The sequence below is a fragment of the Colletotrichum chrysophilum genome, assembly GCF_026319265.1.
Source record: "Colletotrichum chrysophilum strain AFK26 chromosome Unknown scaffold_112, whole genome shotgun sequence".
NCBI classification, from domain to species: Eukaryota; Fungi; Ascomycota; class Sordariomycetes; order Glomerellales; family Glomerellaceae; genus Colletotrichum; species Colletotrichum chrysophilum.
The window spans coordinates 63,044-83,890 of record NW_026517399.1 but is presented as its reverse complement, the minus strand read 5'-3'; the positions used below and the strand labels follow the sequence as shown (position 1 = coordinate 83,890).

At 54.7% G+C, this 20,847-nt stretch overlaps 3 protein-coding genes across 3 annotated transcripts; all 3 read right to left on the bottom strand.

Annotated features, from left to right (window-relative positions):
• Positions 1-310: 310 nt before the first annotated feature.
• COL26b_010473 (uncharacterized protein) lies at positions 311-1,747 on the bottom strand (the record flags this gene model as incomplete). Its single annotated transcript, XM_053183172.1, has 1 exon — positions 311-1,747. The coding sequence occupies one exon, from the start codon at positions 1,745-1,747 to the stop codon at positions 311-313; it is 1,437 nt and encodes a 478-aa protein (XP_053032892.1).
• A 2,915-nt stretch (positions 1,748-4,662) lies between these two features.
• Positions 4,663-5,913, bottom strand: COL26b_010472 (uncharacterized protein; the record flags this gene model as incomplete). Its single annotated transcript, XM_053183171.1, has 1 exon — positions 4,663-5,913. The coding sequence occupies one exon, from the start codon at positions 5,911-5,913 to the stop codon at positions 4,663-4,665; it is 1,251 nt and encodes a 416-aa protein (XP_053032891.1).
• A 12,686-nt stretch (positions 5,914-18,599) lies between these two features.
• COL26b_010471 (uncharacterized protein) lies at positions 18,600-19,720 on the bottom strand (the record flags this gene model as incomplete). Its single annotated transcript, XM_053183170.1, has 3 exons — positions 18,600-18,736; positions 18,791-19,196; positions 19,253-19,720. The coding sequence occupies 3 exons, from the start codon at positions 19,718-19,720 to the stop codon at positions 18,600-18,602; spliced, it is 1,011 nt and encodes a 336-aa protein (XP_053032890.1).
• Between the last annotated feature and the right edge of the window lie 1,127 nt (positions 19,721-20,847).

The following is a 20,847-nucleotide window of genomic DNA, read 5'->3' as shown; positions in this document are numbered from 1 at the left end:
AGCATTCTGACGGAACGTATCTGGGAATGGTGTCTTCAAACTAATAACTTACCCGCAGACAATGTTCATCCATCTGCCGACAGTTGCGTCTTGCTCATTACACTGGGCGTCATATTTAGCAGAGGTTGAAACTCAGACACGTGAGGTAAATAGTTGACTTTCTATAACGTTGAAACATATTATAAGCTGTCTTTATGAAGAATACACACCCCACGCTCGCTCCCTTCGAACTCCAAAAATCACCATTACCCGTTCCCCAACCACACCACTACCCAACACTCAACCCCCAAACTCCGTCTCGGCCCCTAACTTAGGCACGAGCATAACCCATCAAAGCCGGCTCGCCAATCAACTTGGGCAGGTAGGCCAACAACCGCACACCGGCAGCCACAATCGATCCGGCGGTAGCAACACCGTCCTCGACGTTCAGCCCGGGGGCGATGATGTCCTTGCACACATCGTTCAGGTTGATCCGGCCAATCTGCGCAGGGCCGCTGCCATTCATCAGCGCGTCCTTGACCAGCGCAGCAGTGAGGGGGTTCAAGAGCGTCGTCGCGTGTCCGTAAACACCACCAGCAGGGCGGCCGGCGCAGACCTTCTGCACCTCAACATTCGTAACTCCAACCCGGCGCGCGTCAGTGATGTACGCGGAGGCGGCGGTGCCCTGCTGCGGCTCGACGACCTCGTCCAGCAGCGCGGAGTAGAACGTTGTGGTCGGCACGTACGCGTCAGCACCGCCCTTGGCGCGGAGCGTGGTCACGAAGTTGGAGGTGTACTCCTGCTGGATGACGGACGGGTCGCAGGGGGCGTTGAGCGCGCCGGCGCCGGGGGAGAGGCAGAGCACGTTGGCGAGCACGGTGCCGTGGAAGTCGGGCGAGACGGGGAGGAAGTTGGAGACGACGGCGCGGGTGGACGGCCAGAAGCTGAAGGCCCACTGCGTGTCGAGGCCGCCCTGGGACCAGGAGACGATGCTGGCGTTCTTGCCGGTGATGCCGTTGATGTAGTTGGTCGCGTAGGCGACGTACTCGGAGTTGACCTGGGCGTCGCCGAGGAGCGCGCCGGGGACGTTGAGGAGCACGGGGTCGGCGTAGGGGACGCCGGTGAGGAGCTTGAGGAGGTTGCCGCCGAAGGCCTCGTTGGCGTAGGTGCCGGTGCCCGGGACGAAGATGACGGGGGGCTTCTGGCCGTAGGTGAAGGACTTGGGGATGTAGATGGCCTGGCGGAGCTGCTGCTCGGTGAGGGAGTAGGGCGCGTCGGCGGCGTCCTTCTTGGGGTAGATGGGCTTGGCCGGGTTGAGGGGGTTGAGGTTGTTGGTCGAGTCGAGCGGGGTGAGGGGCCCGACGAGCTTGTTCACGATGGAAGTGAGGTCGGCGCTGCCGAGGCCGAGGAGGCCGCTGCCGCCGAGGAGACCGCCGCTGCTGAGGATGCCCTGGAAGCCGGAGAGGAGGCCGGCGGGGACGATGCCCTGACCGATCTGCTTCTGGATGTTGCCGTAGAAGTCGGTGGAGCCGCCGGACTTGGAGCCCCAGATGGCGCCGAGCTTGGTCTGGAGGTCGTTCGCGTTGAGGACGTTGAGGCCGGCGGTGGGGTTCGTGCCCAGGATGCCGGAGAGGGACTGGACGTAGTTGGTCGGGAGGGAGAGGAGCTGGGTGACGCCGGTGAGGGAGTCGAGGAGGCCGGCGGGCGCGGCGTCGGTGGATTGGAGAAGGATCGCGAGAAGCGCGGCTTGCTGAACCGGAGAACGCATTTTTAAATATTTGTTCTTGTTGTTTTTAAAGAGAGAAAGACTGCAGTGAATGTTGACTGGGTTAGTAGTTAGAAAAGAGAGACAGAGATGGGGAGACAAAGATGAAGTGCTAGGAAAGAGAGGGTAAGTCTTGAGATGAAGCCTGTGAGTTGGATGAAGAACCTTTCTCTCTCTCTTGACGCCGGATCAACTGGATGCTTATATCCTTCCTTCGCTCACGACAGGATTCAGGATTCCGTGTTGATGTTGATGAAGCAAAGACAAAAAAAGCCGTTGCCGTGCGCCACAAACGTCTTTCGAGGAGTTGAGGGGAGCATGCGAAGGTCAAGCGCCCTCCCGCCGGCCTTCCGCCAGTCTAACCCAAGCCCCTCCTCTGAACAAATCTAGCTCGACATCTTCAAAGAGTGTGCAAGCAAACGCTCTCTTGCTAGAGCCTAGTCGCGCCGATCCCCAAGCTAAGCATTCCCCATGGCAAAAAGATCTTTACGGCGCGGGGGAGCGAATGGCAACCACAGAGAGATCTTCGGTGTTATTGCACGTCGTATTGGGTCATAGAGTTCGGTAGTGTTGTGCTCGTGTTGCTGTATTAGGAGATGGCGGCTAGTCTAGCGTGGGACCAAGCCGAGGCGTCGCCTCCCGTCCAAGGGCCGCCCGTCGTTCGTTCGTTCTATTCTCGCATGGTTCTCCCCTTTTGGGGGCGCCAGCCGGAGCGTTTGTGACGTTCTGCTGCTGCTGTTGCTTCTGTGGTAGTAGACTTTGAGATGGGAGAGTCGGATTGCCCTTTTGTTTGTAAGACGTCGTTGACTCGAAGTTAAGCTTGGTCGAAGCGCCACAACCGGCCGCCAAGCAGACTTCGCGGCTAATCTTCAGGTTGAACAAAGGAACAATGAACTACCTCGGCATCAACGGCTCCCTTCTTCATCTTCCCCAACCTTGCGTTTCCCCTTTCGTCACGTCTTCCTCAACAAGCGAAAAAAAGAAGAAACAAGCTTCCCCGCGACAGCTTTCCCCTGATGCTACCTAACCCCTGAACCATCCTTGTTCCCCCAGATCAAAAAAACAAAAAAACCATCCGAAGCCCGCCGTCCCAGCAACCCCAAAAGCGCCCAAGCTCCCCAGATAAGCTCACGGATATATAAACATCGCCTCACCACACGGGCTTTTTCTTCGTTCCCTTTTGGCGTCCAGCTCGGACGAAACAAAAAGCTTGCCCCCTGCCCCCGTGAGTATGGGGAGATTTTCTCCTCGCCCGGCTGGCCTCGTTTTTGACAACCAACGGCTCCGGCATTGCTTGTCTAGTCCACGGCGCGAAGACAATGCATGTTCTCAAGACTTGCCCAAACCAGGAATTCTTCCTCTTCAGAGACTGCTTCCCGTTCACTGAGTCCATGCTTCGGTCCGATATCAGGTGGAACGCATCGTCCGGGCCTCCGGAGCATGGCATGACAACTGTTAACATTCTTTCCCACGATAGCGTCTGGCGATGCGGCGAACAAAGCTATTGTGTTAGCCCAAGATCCAGCAACGACCGACGATGATCTCTGTCCGGGAAAACCACGAAGGCCTCGGAAAGATCCGAGTTCGCGCATCGGCTTGGTCAACCCAGCCTACTGGGCCTCTCGCCTCCAACCGGGCCGATTCGACGAACGACTGCGCTCTCTTCTTCCCTACCCTGCGAGTTTCTCAGGTGAAGCTTCAAAGAATCCAGAATATCTCATGTTGCCATGCCGACTGACGATCGACAGTATCCGATCGAAACCATACCCAGCGACGGCCAGAAACAAGATGTCGGGGTATCTGGATAGCACGTCACAATTGTTCGTCGTCCCTAGTTTGGCACCTTTCCTTCAACGAAAAAAGCGATCAGCTAAGGAAACTGGCTCAAACGCTGCGCATCCCACCTGTCCTGGTTTCCATACGTTCAGGGGACATAACTTCAGAGAAAAGGACGAAGCGAAACTCGGTTCAACAACGAACACCACCCCTAAAGTCGTACCCGCGATAACACGGAAGTAAGTCATAAACCAGGAACGAAACGCCTCGTGAACCTCAAATCATCAATCTTATTTCTCTATTCAGGGTCAGAGCCCTCATTCCCTTCACACCCGCCCCAACGCCAATGGCGTGGTACACCCGCCAGACCGTCCCAATTTTTGATCCCACCCGTGTAGCCAGCCACGCCAACCTCACACTGTTATTTTTGAACACCCAGTCCACAGTCCGTCTTTGTGTTGCCAGCTGTAAAACGCCAGGCCGCCGTCCCTCTCAAAGTAAACGAAGGGAAAAGCAAAATTGTTAAAACAAAAGGGCTTTAAAGCGCAACATGCCCTAACGAAAGAGGGGGTATTGTACTGCGACGACATGAGCAAAGAACGAACGATGGCAGACAGGCTACAGTCACGCGCAGGAAGTGTCACAAGTACGCAAAACAGACAACGTGCAAGCAAACTGAAAAAAAGCTAGGAAATCTCTGTTGGGGGCGAGTGCCGTGTGTGGTAGACAAATAGAAGGGGCAACCGGGCCCGGGGAGCCCATCGAGACGATGATTCTCGAGACAAGCCCAGATGTCCAGAGATAACTAAAGCCGCAAAGCAAGCATGCATTGGTCGTTCTCGTGGCGTCTGACAGTCGTGTCCGCTAACCGTATGCCTAAGATCAAAAGTCCAAAGAAATGTGTCATTCGCCCAGGTATCCATCGTGCAGCGTAAAAGTTCCAAGGCGGTGGGATGAACGAAAACGACGAAAGAAGTTCGAGTGTAAGCAACAAGACAGTCATGAGAGGTGTTTCGCTTTCTTTCCCGCGGCCATAAGGACGTCGAGGGTAGGAATGAGGCCGCTCTAAAGGCCCATCAGACCGTCACTCTACTGCAGCACTTGATTAGAAACATAACACAGCAAATGACCTTTGGGGTTCATCATACCTGAGGAGGGGCACCAGGAGGGCCCTGGGGTCCCGGGGGTCCGTGAGGGCCAGGAGCACCGAAGTGGGCAGGGCCGTAGGCACCGGGGCCGGGGGCGGGAGCGAAGTAGTGGGGCGGGGGAGGGGCAGGGCGGTAGGGAGTGCCGACGCCAGAGTTGTTCTGGCTACGGCCCCAGCTCAGACGAACGCGGGAGTTTCCGATAGGGTATCCCTGCATCTGGTTGATGGCCATCTCAGCAGCGTGGCGGTGGACGAACTGAACGAAACCGCAGCCCTTTCCGGGAGGGATCTTGACGTAGGTGATCTCGCCAAAGCCCTGGAAGAAGCTTCGGAGCTCGTCCTCAGTGACGTAGCCGGACAGGCCACCGACAAAGACGGTGGTGTTGTTGGGGTCAGTGAACTGGTTCATCTGCTGGCCAGGGGGGTTGTAGGGGGCTCCGTAAGCACCGCCGTACTGGGCAGGAGAAGGAACGCCGTAGAATCCTTGCTGGTGAGGAGGCAGACCAGGAGCCATCATCTGGTTGCCGTGGTGCTGGTAGGGACCGTGGTTGCGGTTCTTGGGGGTGGCAGTCGAGATACGCATGGGGCGGTTGCCGCAGTAAACTCCCTGCATCTCCACAAGAGCGCGCTGCTGGTCCTGCTCATCCGTGAAGCGGACGAATCCGTATCCGCGCGACTGTCCCGACATGGCATCCGTCATGATCTTAGCAGACTTGCAAGAGGGGAAGCGCGCCTGGAAGAGGGACACAAGAACGTATTCGTTGACCTCGGGGCCGAGGTCGCCGACGAAGATCGAGTACTCAGGACCGCGGTCGTCGCGACGGTCGTTGATACCGCCGCCGGACGCCCAGTTGAGCTTGAAGGCGCGGTTGGAGTTGGGAACGGGAGTTCCGTTCAATTGAAGAGCCTTGCTGGCCGCATCGCTGGACGTGAACTCGACGAAGCAGTATCCAGCGTTGCCAGACGTCTTGTCGCGGATAACCTTGACGTTAACAGGTTCTCCAGTGGCAGTGAGAAAGACGCCCTTAATGAAGTTCTCGTCCATCCAGGGCTCGAGCTCGCCCATCCAGAGAGTGTTCTTATTCGCGTCGCCCTGGATGGGAGCCTGACCACCGGGGATCTCTCCAGATCCGTTGTTGCCGGGGAAGGGCATGCCACCAGAGACCGGGGTGCCGAAGCCGTCGCCGTTGGCGTTGGGGGGAGGGGCACCGTTGCCCTGAGCGGGGTTGTACGCGAGACCGTCCATGGTGAAGACTTTCGAAACTGGTAGCAAAAAGGTCAGTCAAAGCTGTCCGTGTCGCCCTGAGCTGCGGGTTGGCTGACCTACAATTCGTGGATTGGAATGATAAGTCGTTACGAGGAATTTAAGCAGTGTTGCCGTCTTCCTTCAATAGATTGGGGTAGTTTTGAGAATCGAACAGAATGAACTGTATTCAGACGCAAAACCGATACTCCGAAAAGCACTTTGTGGAAAGTCGATTCTCTCAGACGCCAGCACGCCCCGTAGAAAAACGAAAGATCGAGATGTCTCGGGTATTCGTGCCAAAAATGCTACAGCCGCCGATTAAGAACAAGCCCGAGCGATGCTTCGAATTCGACTTTTGGATCTCCTAGACTTGCGCCGGGTACCGGAAACCAAGAGATGCCGTGGCTAAACGTAACCTTTCACCGAAGATCCAGAAATGGGCCAAAGGAAGGATCCGAAATGGGAACCTGCGATTACGGTCAGCATCACCTGTCGGTCGTGTGTAGTCAGCGCGTCGCGGGCAGTCAGTCGGCAGTCGCAGTCGCATTCGATAGTCATGAGCCACGAAAATTGACAGGCTTGGGTCGGGTGTTCAGCCACAGGGCTGATCATGCAGCAAGCTCAAGCCGAGCCCTGCGTGCGGGTCGCCCACCAAGCAGCCACGCCGGTCGCTGGCAGCATCGACCCGCACGTAGGTAGCTGCCATGAAGGCATTGCCAATTCCAGCGCATTCTCGCGATTGCGCTTGCCGCATGCGCGTCTCGGTTGGCTCGTACTTGTCGTGGTGGTTTTAGATTATTTCTGCCGCAGTGAGACACGCCGAAGACATTGATATCCGGCAGGGCCAGCACATCGTACGTCGGCAAGTAATCGAGAGACGCAACCACAGCTTTCCATCCGTTTGCAGCAGTTGCATGGCAGCTAGAGCTTTCGTAGTGATTCATGACGGTGCCTTGCGCTTTTCTCGATATTTTGCGGCAGCATAGTGCCGTCCAACATCTGCAATTCCCGCCACGCCGTATCAATCGTTGGGGTCGAGATGACAGCTGTCAGATGGTCATCTTCCATTATGCATAGCTGAATAATGCTGCTCGAAGGCGGGTAGGCGAGGTACAACGGCGTGGTGGGCGGATCGTGAGCGGGGTGCTTAGGCGACATGGCCATGGCCTGCAAGGGAGAGGCATCGAATTACGTCGCCGTAGGCATTGCATCCGCCGGGCAAAGCCGTTCAGGTCGCGATGTTCAGCTCGAACGGAGTCGACGTTGGTTGGACGATCGACAGCCAACACCCAGGATGATCCACGACGCATGGAGGGGTCGTTCGATGCGCCCGAGACTGCAGTTCAAAGTCGGGCCCGGCCACTGTCGGGTGTGGCTCTGCCAATTCGAAGCATACGGCATCGAGTGCCTCGAGCAAAGGATTGCCGAAGATGCCGAAGACGGGAAAATCGGGCTCGAGGTCGATCTTTGCGACTGCGATTGCGACTGCGACGACGCGAAGGGGGGGATTGTCGAATAGGAGGAGAGACAAAGGAAGACGGAGAGGTGGACTTACTTTTGGGCGCCAACAAAAAGACTCTTTTTCCGGATAACCAGGAGAAACGTCGTGCGACTCGTAAGGGGAGGGGAAAGAGAAAGAGGGTATGGGGGGAGGATTACTCAAGAGTAATTTTTCTCTTGTGAAGATTTTTCGGGGGTTAAACGGCGAGGGGAGAAACCGACAAGGAACTTGCGCGCAGAGATTTTTTTTTTCCGTAGCTGTGAGGGCCGTGGACGTGGATCTCGCTCAGTCAGTGGTGACGTGAGGCCGGTCAGGGTAGTAAAAAAGCAGTGGCAGAGGCACGACTTTTGCAACCAAGACAATCGCTGAAAAGGATGCTTCGTTTTTTGCAAAAACCGCAGCACAACGCAGAGCAGACGAGAGATCAGGCAGACGACGCGCAGACAGGCAGAGAGACAGCAGCAAGAGGGCAGAGAGGTGCAACTCTAAAGGAAAAGGGGAAGAAAGAGAAGAATGATGGAAGTGGGATGGGGAGGAGGTAAGAGTAATGGAGAAAGAGGGAGGGAAAGCTAGAGAAGAAGACAGACCGGGTTCTGGCGATGGGCGCGGCGGCGCTCGCTGTGCAGGCAGGTACCTACTCTACTGGACAGGACTGGGCTGCACCTACCAGCACCGGGACTGGTCGTGGAGTGTGCGGATGGGGAAAGCCAAAGGGAAGGGGAAAGGGCCACACTACTTGCCCGCAGCAGCACAGGGAAGGTCCTAGGGAAGGCGCGACCTGAACTTTTTTGGGGGGGGGGGGGGGGGGGGGCGTGTGATTCGTGACTTCTTACTTTTTGGATCTGGCACTGGCGTCGGGTGAGAAGGAGCAGACCCAGCCAGCGCAGGCAGGGCAGGCAGGCAGGTACTGGAGTATGAGTGTGGTGGGTGGTGTGAGTCTGTTCGTTCACTGGTGTGGAAGGGAGGGAGAGACCACCCAGGCAAACTAGGTAGGTAGGTAGGTAGGTACTTGCCCCCGGCGAGGAGGGCAGAAAGGTACCTGCCCTCCTTGCAGTGCGTTGAGGCTACTTCCTTCTTTTTAGAGATGCGTTGGTTACCTTACTTCCACAGCTGATATCCATTTCCCGTCTCATTCCTTCCTCACCTCAACTCTACATTGCAGGCAGCGTGCATCTCGTAAAGATGCAATAGAATCCTCGCAGAGATGCAGCTACAACGAACCACTTGCTCTAGGTTTCTGCATTTTAAGCCCATTCCAAACGTACGCCGTATATACTGACCAAGGTACCTCGAGGCAGAAGGTCCCGGTAAGGTACATCGGATCAAATACACACAGGCACACTCCGCGGCGACGGAGCCTCCAAGTGGGGCACATCGAGCGTACGGAGTACCTTACGTACATTTTGCCTTGCGCCGCGCCTTACCAGCTGTAGATAGCGCGCAGATGGCCATCCAAGAAAATGCGAAAGAAAAGCATGAGAACCAAGATACGGCGCATCGAATGGGTGGGGCCCTGGTGCTGAACAGTGGATGTCGATGCCGTGCGTTCAGAGCACCCGAGTCTGGGCGAACAGTGGCTGCGCCAGTTAAGAAACGAAACCAACCCGAGCAAGGCACGGCATCTTTAAAGGCCACGCCGGCAGACGACGGCCTGCGACCACGTCCAGCATGGCGGCTGACTGAGATCCTGGGTCAGTCAGGTACGTGCGCCGACTCCAAGGACTGCTCAGTCGCTTTTTTTTTCTTCCTCCTTGTCACGGCCTCAGGCTTCCGAATCTTGGGGGAGCTCTGAGACAGATCTTCGGATAAGAAATGGATACACAGGACACGGGAACCGGTGGTCGACTTGCGAAGCACTGATCAGAGTCAAGCAAGTGCCAACGTCCGGTTAGTTCTCTGGTGCGAGGCAGGCAGGCAATCCAGGTTAATGACAGGAAGATGCAGGCAGGTGCAGGAAAGTGCAGTCTTGGGAGCGGGTGAAAACGCAAGCCCGTCTGGTGGTACGAAGAGAAAGAGACGGTCTGCGGGTGTACCTCCCTCTCCAGGTGGTACCTGCCGCACATGTCCTTCCCGCAATTCTACGACTGCCGATTGGAAGATGACAGGCAGCTGCCAATGGAACCTGGAAGGAAGGAAGGGAGGGAGATGCATTTCGTGCATTTCGTGCATCTCGGGCCTGGCCTTGCTTTCCTTCCTTACTACCTGTCTAAGGTAGGTATTCTTGGAAATGGCCTCACTCACTCCTGTCCTCCCGTCCTCACTCGACAGGGCTCCTCAAAAGACGGACATGGGACACTACCTAGCGATCCAGATGGCATGCCGACAGACCACAACCCAGCCAGCCGGCAGCAAGACAATTCCCATCAAAAGGTCAAAACAAAGCCGCTGTTGTCCGTCGGCGACTGTGCGCTCTTGGCGTGGCATGGAGCTGCTGTCCTGACAAGCATCACACACAGGTCACCCCCATGGATCCCGGCATCGTCTCCTCGCGTCCCCCGTCTGCCTGAAAACCTTGTTGCTGTCTCTTTTTATTGATGTTTTGTTGCTGCTGGCAGCTGTAGCTCAAGCTGTGGCTCTGGCTCCATATTGCGCAGTCTTCTTGCTCCAATCCCCAACCCTCAGCTCTCCGCAGGCGTGGATGCGGCGGCGGCCCATGACCATCACGGTCCAGCCTCCATTTGCTTGTCACCGCGCCCAAAAATGCAGAGGTTGTTGTGCATCGAAGCTCATTTCGCAGCAGCCCAAAGAGACGGTAGGGCATTTGAGGGTAGGGCAATCCTCCGGGCAGATCATACGGGGGCGGGAGAGACACGCTAACCAGAAAGTGCTGCTGCCCTGCCCTACTTGTTCGTAGTTGCTCAGGTACCTACTTGTTATGTGCGAATACCAACTCACCTTATTACTTTCGCTGGTATTCGTTCGAATACATCGACTCCTTCCCAACTCTGCCTGAGCTCGAGGGGTGGCTCCAGCGGCATCTCCGGTACGTACCGATCTGAACGCGAAATGGCGTCACGGAAGGAGAGGGGGGAGGGGGCGTGCCCAAAGGGGGAGGGGCTCCTTCCCTGCAGCTGGGAGTCAGCCTATCGGCTCTTTCCTAAGGCACTGCACGGGAGGAAAGGTACGCACGCAGCTGCCACTCGCTTGGCTTCCTTTACTGAGAAGCTCCGAGGGGGCTGCAAATCACCTGCTCACCTGATTGACAACTCACGATACTGCTATGCACACCCAACTTGCACTCGACATTGACGCTGTCAAAGATGCATAGACTGCGTTATTAGCATCGAACGGCCGCCAGATCAGCCATTTTCGCAGCTACTCGTCTCCGTCGCATAGGCGATGCTCTTTCCCGTCATACCGACCTGCAACCCTGCGTCACATCAAATCCTCCAGGCCTCCCATCAACCCATCCTCAACCTCAAAATCTGCACCTCTCGCCATCATTCCCTGCACTGCAAACCAGCTGCCCCATACGATGCTTGCTTTTACGTCGGGCGACACGATAACCCCTTCGCTATCTTCGCCGTATCCAGCTGTCCAGGGCCTCATCGGCCCGGCAATCCCAGTTGCGAACGCGGTCATTCTGGTCACCATTCCAGATGATGTCCATTGATCGGGTCCTTCCCGCTCACATGTCTCTCTCTAATTAAGCACCGGCTGCCGAACAACCACCACCAGAGATGGGATGGCGGGCACGCCAGGCGAAGACGGGCAACTTGCATTTGAGACACGGCCTCCTCTCATTTCTTTTTCCTGCCACTGGCCTCCTCCACGCGAACCCCTCGTGGACTCCGAAAAGCGTCGGCCAGCCTCCTGGTCCGTCTTGGGTTGAGCTTGTCCATCTCGAGGAATCGACGTCGAGTCGCCAGAGGCAAGTGAAGGGTCATCCGTGTGACATGTCGTGCTATTAACCTTTGCTGCAGCTGCTATCAAACTCGTGCCTCGCTAGCCGATTGTGCGCGCACCACGTTTCGAAACGCCGCAACGGTGTCAACTCAACTCAAACAAGTCATGAGCACCACTCCCACGGTCCAGGTGTTTTCTCGCTTCATCTGTGCTGCCAACAAAACACCCGACTCACTTGCTACTGCAACTGCCGTGCACTCTCTCTCTCTCTCTCTCTCTCTCTCTCTCTCTCTCTCTCTCTCTCTCTCTCTCTCTCTCTCTGCCATTCCTCCATGGCCTCGTCTCCATCGTATCGGGGTCAGCGACACGCCCGAGGACAACGTGGCATCGACTTGCCTCGATATCGGACCTCACCTCCGCGGTTCTTTCCCCTGTCCCGCTCATCACCGACGAACCCGGAGCCGGTGGACGATGTCTGCCCGACGAGACAACCCTGACTACAGAAAAGACACGTCAATTCTTTCTCCCCTTCCTCCTTTCGAAAAGCCATGGCTTCCTTGCCCAGAGGAGCGCGCTCGGATTGGCAACTGGTCCATAGCAGACGTCGATATTGCCTCTCCCTGGTCCCTCTCCTGAACAGGACACCCCTGGCTTTCAGATGACGTTGTCAGCGCCATCGGTCATCTGTATTTTTCAACTTCTCCCTCTGGGCACGCCGAAGCACCGGATCGCTTCTGAAAACCCTGTCTACCAGGGCTGAATAGCGCCGGCCCCTCCATTACGAGTGCTGGTTAAAGTGTTTTCGCGTCTCCATGACACGCTGTGTTTTCGGCATCTAGGGGACGCGTTTATTGCAAGACGACGGTCCGGACGGGCCAACACTCTGCCGCACACGCGGTGCCGACAGCGCTGCCTTTCCCCTGTCGGCTCAGCGCCCGAGCGGCGCGCCCAGGCGGTGATCCTCTAACTTGACTGAGTACAGGGCGCGCCGTCGACGACTAATCTGCCAGCCGGGCAAGCCGGCCCAGCCCGGAAGATCCTCAAGCATCTCCCATTATGCCAAACAAATGTTAGGCAAATCTTTCATTGCCAAAGGCGACATTGTGCTCGACTTGTTCAATGTCTGAGATGTCTTGCCCTTATGTGAGGCCTTGCCAGAGCGGCATAGGAAGGAAAACCATTATGTGTTCTCATTCGCGAGCTGCTGGCTTGTGGACGAATCATGGCCTCGACAGGTCTTTGATCGAGAAATGAAATCATTCGACCGGGGTGGAGGGGGGTGTCTACAAAAAGGAGAATTCCCACTGCTACCGTGGATCGAAGTGTGGAAAATAATTAGATCTCTGGCCTTTTTTTTCTCCCTCGCTTTTAACTGGCCACCAGGTTGGCTCGCTATGGCCTAGCCTCTGGGGCCTCAGAAGCGGCCCTCGTCAGTGGCATTCGGCCTGCCATCACAAGCTGCGACGGTTGTCCTGTTGGGCTTCACACATTTGCCTGTATGGGGTAAATGCTATCGCCAGTCGAAAATTCGTGGCAGCGAATAGTGCCTTTGGACGACTTGGGTTTTGCCGTTTCTTCTGCGTCCCACGACGAAGGTCCGGCATAATCTCACCCGCGTTTTCATCTCCGGCCGTTTCTTCATGGGCCCTTTCAGAGCTGAGAAGCCCTTGTCTGGGCATTTTTGTCCTGTGCACGGACACAAGTTCTTGCAAGCATCCGGTTGTGATACAAGAAATCAGCTGTCAGTCGAATGGTCTTCTACTACTGGCATCGCCGACAATAAGCTCTACCGTCTGGCCCTGAAAAGCCACAAACGCATCGATCACCGCCTGCGTGCCTCCTCAAAATAACATGCTTCCGGAGCCCGGAATGGCCCCAAAGGACATTCTGACCATGTACATCAAGTCCACTGGGAACATTAGCCTCGATGCTAGTCCCAAAGTCAGGCTCTCATCAGACACCGGACTGACTTGCGTCCTCAGCAGCATTTTGGAGCTAGCAAGGTTGGGCTTGTCTCATCCGCATACTGTCAAGACGAATCACCAGCTGTCTTTTTCAATTCCACAAAGCTCGCGAATGCACGTCTTCCCTGATCCAGAACCTGCAATGCAGCACTGTATTCCGACAGTGCGTTCGCCTACTGCTACGAGGTGGGTTGAGCGGCAGCTTGAGCCGTCTTTCTAAGCATTACACACTACTTGGCCAGCGAAAAGCTTCTCGAAGCCGTCCTCGCTGACACGCGGCTTTGCCCTCAGCTGTCGTCCGATAACGAGGGTTGCAGCGCCTGGTGAGAAGCAGTCTCCGTTCCCCTCAGCGCATCCCGTCGCAGCATTCCCATAATTCTTTTTGCACCTCTCCCGGTCCACCCAAAATCTTGGAAGCCAATCTGAGCGACAAGGCCGTATATGAAGTCGGGAGGTCGAGTCGCCATACTCTGGGGAAAGGACCACGTTGATCGACGACACCCTTGCCCTGCTGACCTGAGCCGTCCGGAGTCCTCGTTACACAGCTCCGTTCACCATTGCCGCGTCGCAAACATCCCGTCCGTCCGCGGTAATGTGCCAGGTTCCTCGGCCTTCTGCTCCCCCGTGCCCGGTGCGATGTTCCACGGCCACTCGTCCGCCGCAACCTGACTCGGCTATGAAACCTTCTTGTTCGAACTCGCCAGGTCACCTTCTATCATCTACCCGCATGCACCTCGACGATGAACGGCAGAGTTTGGGGAGCGTGGGAGCCTCCCGTTCGTTTGCAAATTTGTCGTCTGGGCAGACCTTTGGCCTTACCCTTTTGGCCTTTTGGGTAGCGAGCTCCGCACAGGTACTTTTCCGTACCGGTCAGGGCGTACATTTAGCGACAACCCACTCTTGACTCATGTCTCCGGTTTTTAGGCGGAACACTGTCTGTTATTCCCTCATGGCCTCACGGGGCACATTATTGCAGGCTGAGAACAGTGCCGGGAGCTGTCACCTCTGCGCAGTTTGCCAACAGCAATAGGCCTCTCGTAGTTAGGCATTACACTCACTGCCGTGGCGTATTCCAGGCAAATTGATCGCGCAGTGCATCACGATCCACTGTTCATCAGTACGCCACGCTCCAGCATGTTGGTTCAGACCTCAAGCAGCTCTTCGTTGTCGATCCTGTCTCCAAGATGAGCTTGTGTTAAATCGGATGTTGCGAGTTGACCAATCCCAAGCTGCGGTTGGATCTCAAAAGTCGCCCCTGTCCTCTGGCTGTCCTCCGGGGACAGCAAGGAAAGGGCCCGAACGCCAGATGTAGTCCCCGGGAAGTTGTGGGATTCCTACCCGGACGGCACGACGTCCAAGATGGTTAGAAATATTCCGTTTTTGGACATTTATCGGTGAGTCGGGTAGCTGAACCTTAAGTGTGAGTTTTGGGCAGCCGCCACTGAGATTCTGGCATCTCTTATGTACATGGAGAGTTTGTCATGTGAACCTAGGTGCGGGGATAGGCGTGTTGAGATCAATGGTGAGGCTCGACTTCCTGCAGGCTCTGGTTCACGCTGGCCACTGGATTCATTGGAGGGATCATCTCTGTGCCGATACGACCGCGCGAGTCGACTGCACTCGGCCGACGTCGGATGGCTAAGGAGCCACGGGAGCCTGAGGTCGCAATAATTCCTCCTGAAAGTCTCGGGGAGGTGGTAACGTTCGCCGCGCTTACGGCTTAGCGCACCGGTCTCCGGCCGTCGTCAGCACCAAGGCCTGCCGGCGTTGCGACTTTCCACTTCAGAAGTTCAGATGGCTAACGGTAATCACATGCAGTCGGGTAGGCATCTTTCCTGACGCAGAAATTGGTCGTTGTTACTTTGGCGTCCGCAGTGGAACTCTCCAGCTGCATGTGAAGCCAATTTCCGAGGCGAATGTGTTGGCCTTTTTGATATGCCGCCTCAAAGTCAATCGAAACACATTGGCGCGTTGCATTCCAGGTGGGGTGGCCTTTAACCCCTGGGGCTGATATGTCAGGGTTTGATATAGTTCATCGTGAGGACCGTCGCGTGTGCGAGCTGAAAGATTTTTTCGCAAGTATACGGGATGGCCTTCTCCATCTCGGCGAGTTTGTTGCCTTGTTTGGGGCGAAGGGGAAAGGGTTCGTGTGAGTGGGTTGTGGCTTAACCGGCGGGAGGACAGATACGAAGTCTGCGGGTAAGAAAAGGTTGAGTTGAGGCAATGTGGGATGTTGTTGGGACTGACAACCTTTTTAGACTTGCGGACCGAATGACTTGTGTGTGGAGAGATGAGAAAAGAGATGGAGGGGAAGTGGTGATAGAGAGAAAAGGACGAACGGGATGATCTCTGTGTCTTTTGTTCTCATTTTCCGTCTCATGTGTGTTGCAGTTGAAAGTTTTACTGTGGCGGGAAAAGCTGTGGATGAATGTGTGTGAGTGGGCTTTCTTTTGTGGTTTGTTTCGTCTGGAGAGGGTGTGTTGGCTTTTCGGGGAGACGTCGGCATCTGCTGTGCTTTGTGGTGACTGGGAGGATGTTGGAGGTTTGAGGTCGGATGAATCCGCTTTCCTGACGTCGGGCTATTAGTAAGTCAGTAGTTGTTGGACTTCAAGATACTGGGAGGATACTGGGAGTGGACGGGACGAGGGTGTGGGCAGTTGGGAAGGTGACTGGAGTTTGTCCGCGGGTGTGTTTGATTGATTCATTTGTTGGAAGTGAAGGTTTGGCTAGTTGGTGGGATGCGGGCGGAGGAAGGGAGTGAAAGCTCCGTTGTGGTGTTCAGCTGGACTGGCTTCTTGCCTCGTGCTGACATCTGTGGCTGGGATATCGTGACTGAAGGGGCTGAGGCGGGGTATAAGAAGCGGTTTGTCCTGTGGTATTAACCTGGGCCAGACCGCAAAATCCGCGAGCTACAACATCTCTGTCCGTCGCTTGCTTGACTAGAAAGTTGGGTGAACTTTGCTTTCTGACAAAATTCTGGTGGATGAAGTAGACTTGCTGACGGCAGTCTTCAACCGTCTTCTGGCATCGTCCTTGGTAGTGTAGGTGGATGTATGCAGGAGAACGTGGAGCGGAGGAGAAGGTTCTGTGCGACTTCGAGTGTAAGACACTCCACTTCTGACGCATAAGTTTGGTCATGACATGCCTGGGGGAGCTTTGGTTATCGTAACCTGGCAAACTGACAAACGATTTGGGTTCTCTCAAGAATCCCCGTCCTTGGATCTGGCAACCTGCTTTTATATCCTGCTCGTGCTTGTCGTTCATTTGGTTGCTGAGGCACGGAAATGCGGTTCGCCTCGACGCGAGAAGCCGGAGCTTACCCAGATGGTATGGCAATGGGGCTCTGGTAGGAATTCCTGTATGGAGTTGCGTGGATGCTGATGGTGATGTGGGCTCGTTGCAAGACGGAAAGTACATAAGGTGCGTGATCTTTCTAGTAGGGAGATTGTTGCGAAGAACGCAGCAACGTAAACGCAGAGACCGAAATTGGCACCATACTCAGTCCCTCATCGGTCCATAGAGCCGCATGGTATGTTTCCCATCCTAAGTTACCATCTGCGTGATGCCTTTGGAATGAGCTTTTCCTCGGCCATGGAAGTTGTTCCCGTCTCGCACCCACGTCCTGAAAGTATTGGTTCGCGTATTGGAAGATAGGAATTATGCCACCACAGGCTGAGGTCTTGATTCTAGGCGGGGAGATGGCTGGAAACCTTCCAGCCAGACGTGGCCCGAGGATTGAGCTGTCTGTAAGCTTTCTCCTTTCATTAACTCGCTAACTACCCCAATGGATGCAAACTATGCCATCAGCGTCACGTTGTCATGGAGAAGACAAAATAAACGGGTTGGTACTGTGATACGGAACTATGAGCACTGTTCGTGGGTTATGCATGTTCGGATAATCTGGGAGGAGGATGACTGATGGGCGGAGGATGTTCGTACTTATATCACTGGTTCGGTGCACTGTTCTCTCGCGCAAATTTCCGTGGATGATTGATTTCAGGTCATTGTTTGTCAAAGAAAACGACACGGAAGAACTATGTCGCGATTGTTATGATAGAGGGAGTTAGAGCTGTGAAATGTTACTAATTTATACAAGTAAACTTGTGGGCTCGGTCTACGGAAGCGATGCGCTTATGATTCTTGAAATTCTCTGGAATCGTAATTGTAGTCTGTCTCCTCGAAAAATGGCGTGAACCGCCGTGTCCCAGCTAGATTGAACATGAAGACCAAGCTTGTGGCTGTGACTTATATCCGTTCTTGAAGACACAAGTTTACCTACCTGTCGTCGCGACTTTCGGCGTGATGTAATCATCCGGCGTCGGTATCGTCTAAGCTTTATGAGGATTCAAATGAGCCATGGGCAAATGCATACGCCGAGGATAATTTGACTGCAGTGTTTCATTGACGCGTGACATCACTATGCCTCCAGTTTCCCCGATAATAAGATTAGACTGCAAGCTTTATTAACGACACACGCTTTCCGTACTGTTGAGTGTGTTATCAAACCTGAGATTGAGAACGATCGCTCAATGTATAGTACGTTATCTGCAGAATATTATATCACTCACTGAAAGACATGAGTGTGGCATCACGAAGGGTGTGTTGTGTTTAACGTACACCAGGATATGAGAAGATGGAAGAATGAGGTTGCTTTGAAATGCAGTCAGTATGTTGAAGCATAACCTTCAAGTAATGGAGATTTGCCTACCTTACCTATATAATAGGAAGACAGGAAATGTAGTGTAGGTCCAAAAAATGGAGTCATTGTCTTGGTGGTGGTAGCAAACCCATATCCGTGAGCCTTGCCCTTTGATGATGGTCCACTATATGGGCTGGTGATTTCAAAGGCTCCTGCCCTACTTTTGCTGTTAAATTTCCAAGGTATCTGGAGCCTCTATCAGCTGACATCTATTTGAAACACCATACACCAGAGATACGAGCGGCTGGAGAGGAATTCGACTTCGGTCACACAATTCACGGTGTGATGCTATTACACAGCACGTATTCCTGTTTGATGCGGATATTTGACCAGTACTTCAAAGTTGACAGGCGATTTTGTTTTGCCGTTTGAGGAAGTATGTTTGAAATTGATTGGATTGATATAGATCGTCTTTTGGGAGACTATTGGCTTTGATTGATGACGAATCAGCTTGTATCACAAAAGCCCGAATGTGTCGGACGCACCTGAAGAATCTAAAAGAATCGCTAATGAAAGAGACAGTTGCTTGGTATACGGGAAAGAGTCTACTTGGTGATGAATTACTGTTTAAGTATTGATGGTGGAAGGCAGAAACACCGAATCCGACCCGTATCCTTTTTGCCTGAGAATTATTCCAACCCCATGATCGAGGGCTCTCCCATTCACACACAGCGACCTACACCCTACCAACACCAGCACCAATCTTGACGATAGGGGCTACGAGTGGCAACGGGGTGAGTTTGAACTTATAAGGCGCCTTGTAGAAGTCGCCCTTCTGTGTGATGTTGACACCAGCCTTGCCCCAGTCGTTGGCTATCACAGAACATTTAGCATAACCCATCACATACAGCAGATGTGACAACTTACGAGACCCAAGGTTGGCAAACCCATCCAACTCCTCATCACCACACGTACACGTATTTGGCGAGTCGTCAGGAATGACCAGTCCATACGTGCTGAGCGCCTCGCGCGTGTTCCCGCGGAAGACGTTGCCCTCAACGAGGACCTGGTTGTCGGAGCGCGAGTGGATGGCCTGGTACAAAAAGTCTTCATACAAGTTGTTGTAGATGTGCTGGCGGCCGAAGCGCCCTGCGGGGCCGCGCGTGCCCTCGTTGCGCCAGTGGTTGTGGTGGTACGTGACGTGCAGGTGGCCCGAGTCGAGGTCGCGGAAGGTCGCGTCGTTGCCAACCAGCGAGGACTTCCAGTGGTCGTGGAAGTAGTTCCAGGAGACGGTAATCCAGTCTGAAGCGCGGATGATATCGACCTGGCCGTCCTGTGAGTCTGTGAGTTGGTATCTGCTGCGGGTATAGAAGTTCCGCCATGACTTACGTAGAAATCAGGGCCTTTGCTGATGTCTGAGGTGAACTCGTTGTGGTCCACCCACACGCGCGTCGAGTTTCGGATTGTGATGCAGTCGTTGTCTAGGATGTGGCTGATCTTCAAGTTCTGCAGGATCACGTTGGTCGAGTTGAACACGTCGACGCCCGTGCCGGTGATGTGCGCCGTGGTCTTGTACCCGACAAGGCTCTTGTTGGAGCCAACCTTGAGCCGCGCGGGGAGCTCGAGAGAGCCCTTCAAGACGACGATTCTGGGATCAGCGCCGGCGACGGCGGTCTGGAGCTCCGGAATGGTGGAGACGGTGACTGTTGGGCCGCCCTTGCCGCCGGTGGTCTTGCCCAGAGGGTTGTCTTTGGCGTAGCCCTCGACGTCCCAGGAGGCGATGCCGAGCCAGTCGAGGGGGTTACCGGCGGCCAGGCCTGTGAAGGTGCAGAGAATGGCTTTTGTTGTCAGTCTCATTATGACTTATACTCTCTCGGTGACTTGAATAATCCACCAGAAAAGACAGGGCGTGGAGAGGCAGGAGAAGAGGAGGACGATCTGTAGGATACTATTTATACACAAACATCGTTACAACTGTGTCTTGCCACAGTATGCCGCAGTAATCACATCCGATCTCGGTCAGCGGAAGCTCTTGATTTCGGGTTCCCCTCCCCTTGCTTTCTTTTTCGCAACATCATCACATCTAATGGCCCCATGCGGAGAACCCTGTCCGATTCGCGTCGTGCATCGCCAATGATTGCCATCCGATCCGCTGCTTCGGGATCTTGGCAAAGATCCCGCCAGGAAGCGATTACGCCAAGGACCGGCTAATGAAGACAGCCTTATTAGGAGTGGTGGAATTTTGGTGATCCGTATCGATGGGCAGACCGGCCAGTGCAGAAGATATTTGGGTGAAGAGAATGCGCTTGGTCGCAGCCAAGAGGGACGGGTGATTTGGGGGTGACACGCGAGATGGCGAGATGAATGGCTTCCCGCGTGGTGTTCACGTTGTTCGTGGGTTCCGGATGGGTGTATTCGCGTACATGTGAGGTGTGACAGAGGCTGCAGGAGCATTTGATTTCTGGGCGAAAGATGGTGCCCTTACAAAGGAGAAGGGCCATGCTGTAGCTAGGAAAGGAAGGTCGAAAAGGCCACAATTTGAAGTCGATAGACCCCGGAGTTTGCGCTGCAGCGTTGCATCGTCGGGTCGGGGGAAAATAAGCTCATGGACGGGGTGACGTTCCGGGAAGTCAAATAAACAAACACCACTCTTTGCAACAGACTAAGTTTTGATAACGGTTGGTTTGCCACTACCAATTCTTTGGGGATATGAGAAGGGACGATGAAGCAATGCTTCATTCTACTCGTGTTAAAATGTTGAAAGGAGAATTCGAGAAATGGGTCAACTGGGAAACTCCTCATTCTGGCTCCCATTAGGGTATACCCATGTCATAGTAGCGCAGGGCCTCGACCTGCAATTGCGAACAGACGCGTACTGGCCAAGCCTTGTGGCGCTGGGCCAACTCCCAGGACCAGAACGCCAACCGGAGAAGTGGCTGTATTATTCCATGAACCATCTCGTCCGCGTCTCCGGGAGCACGATA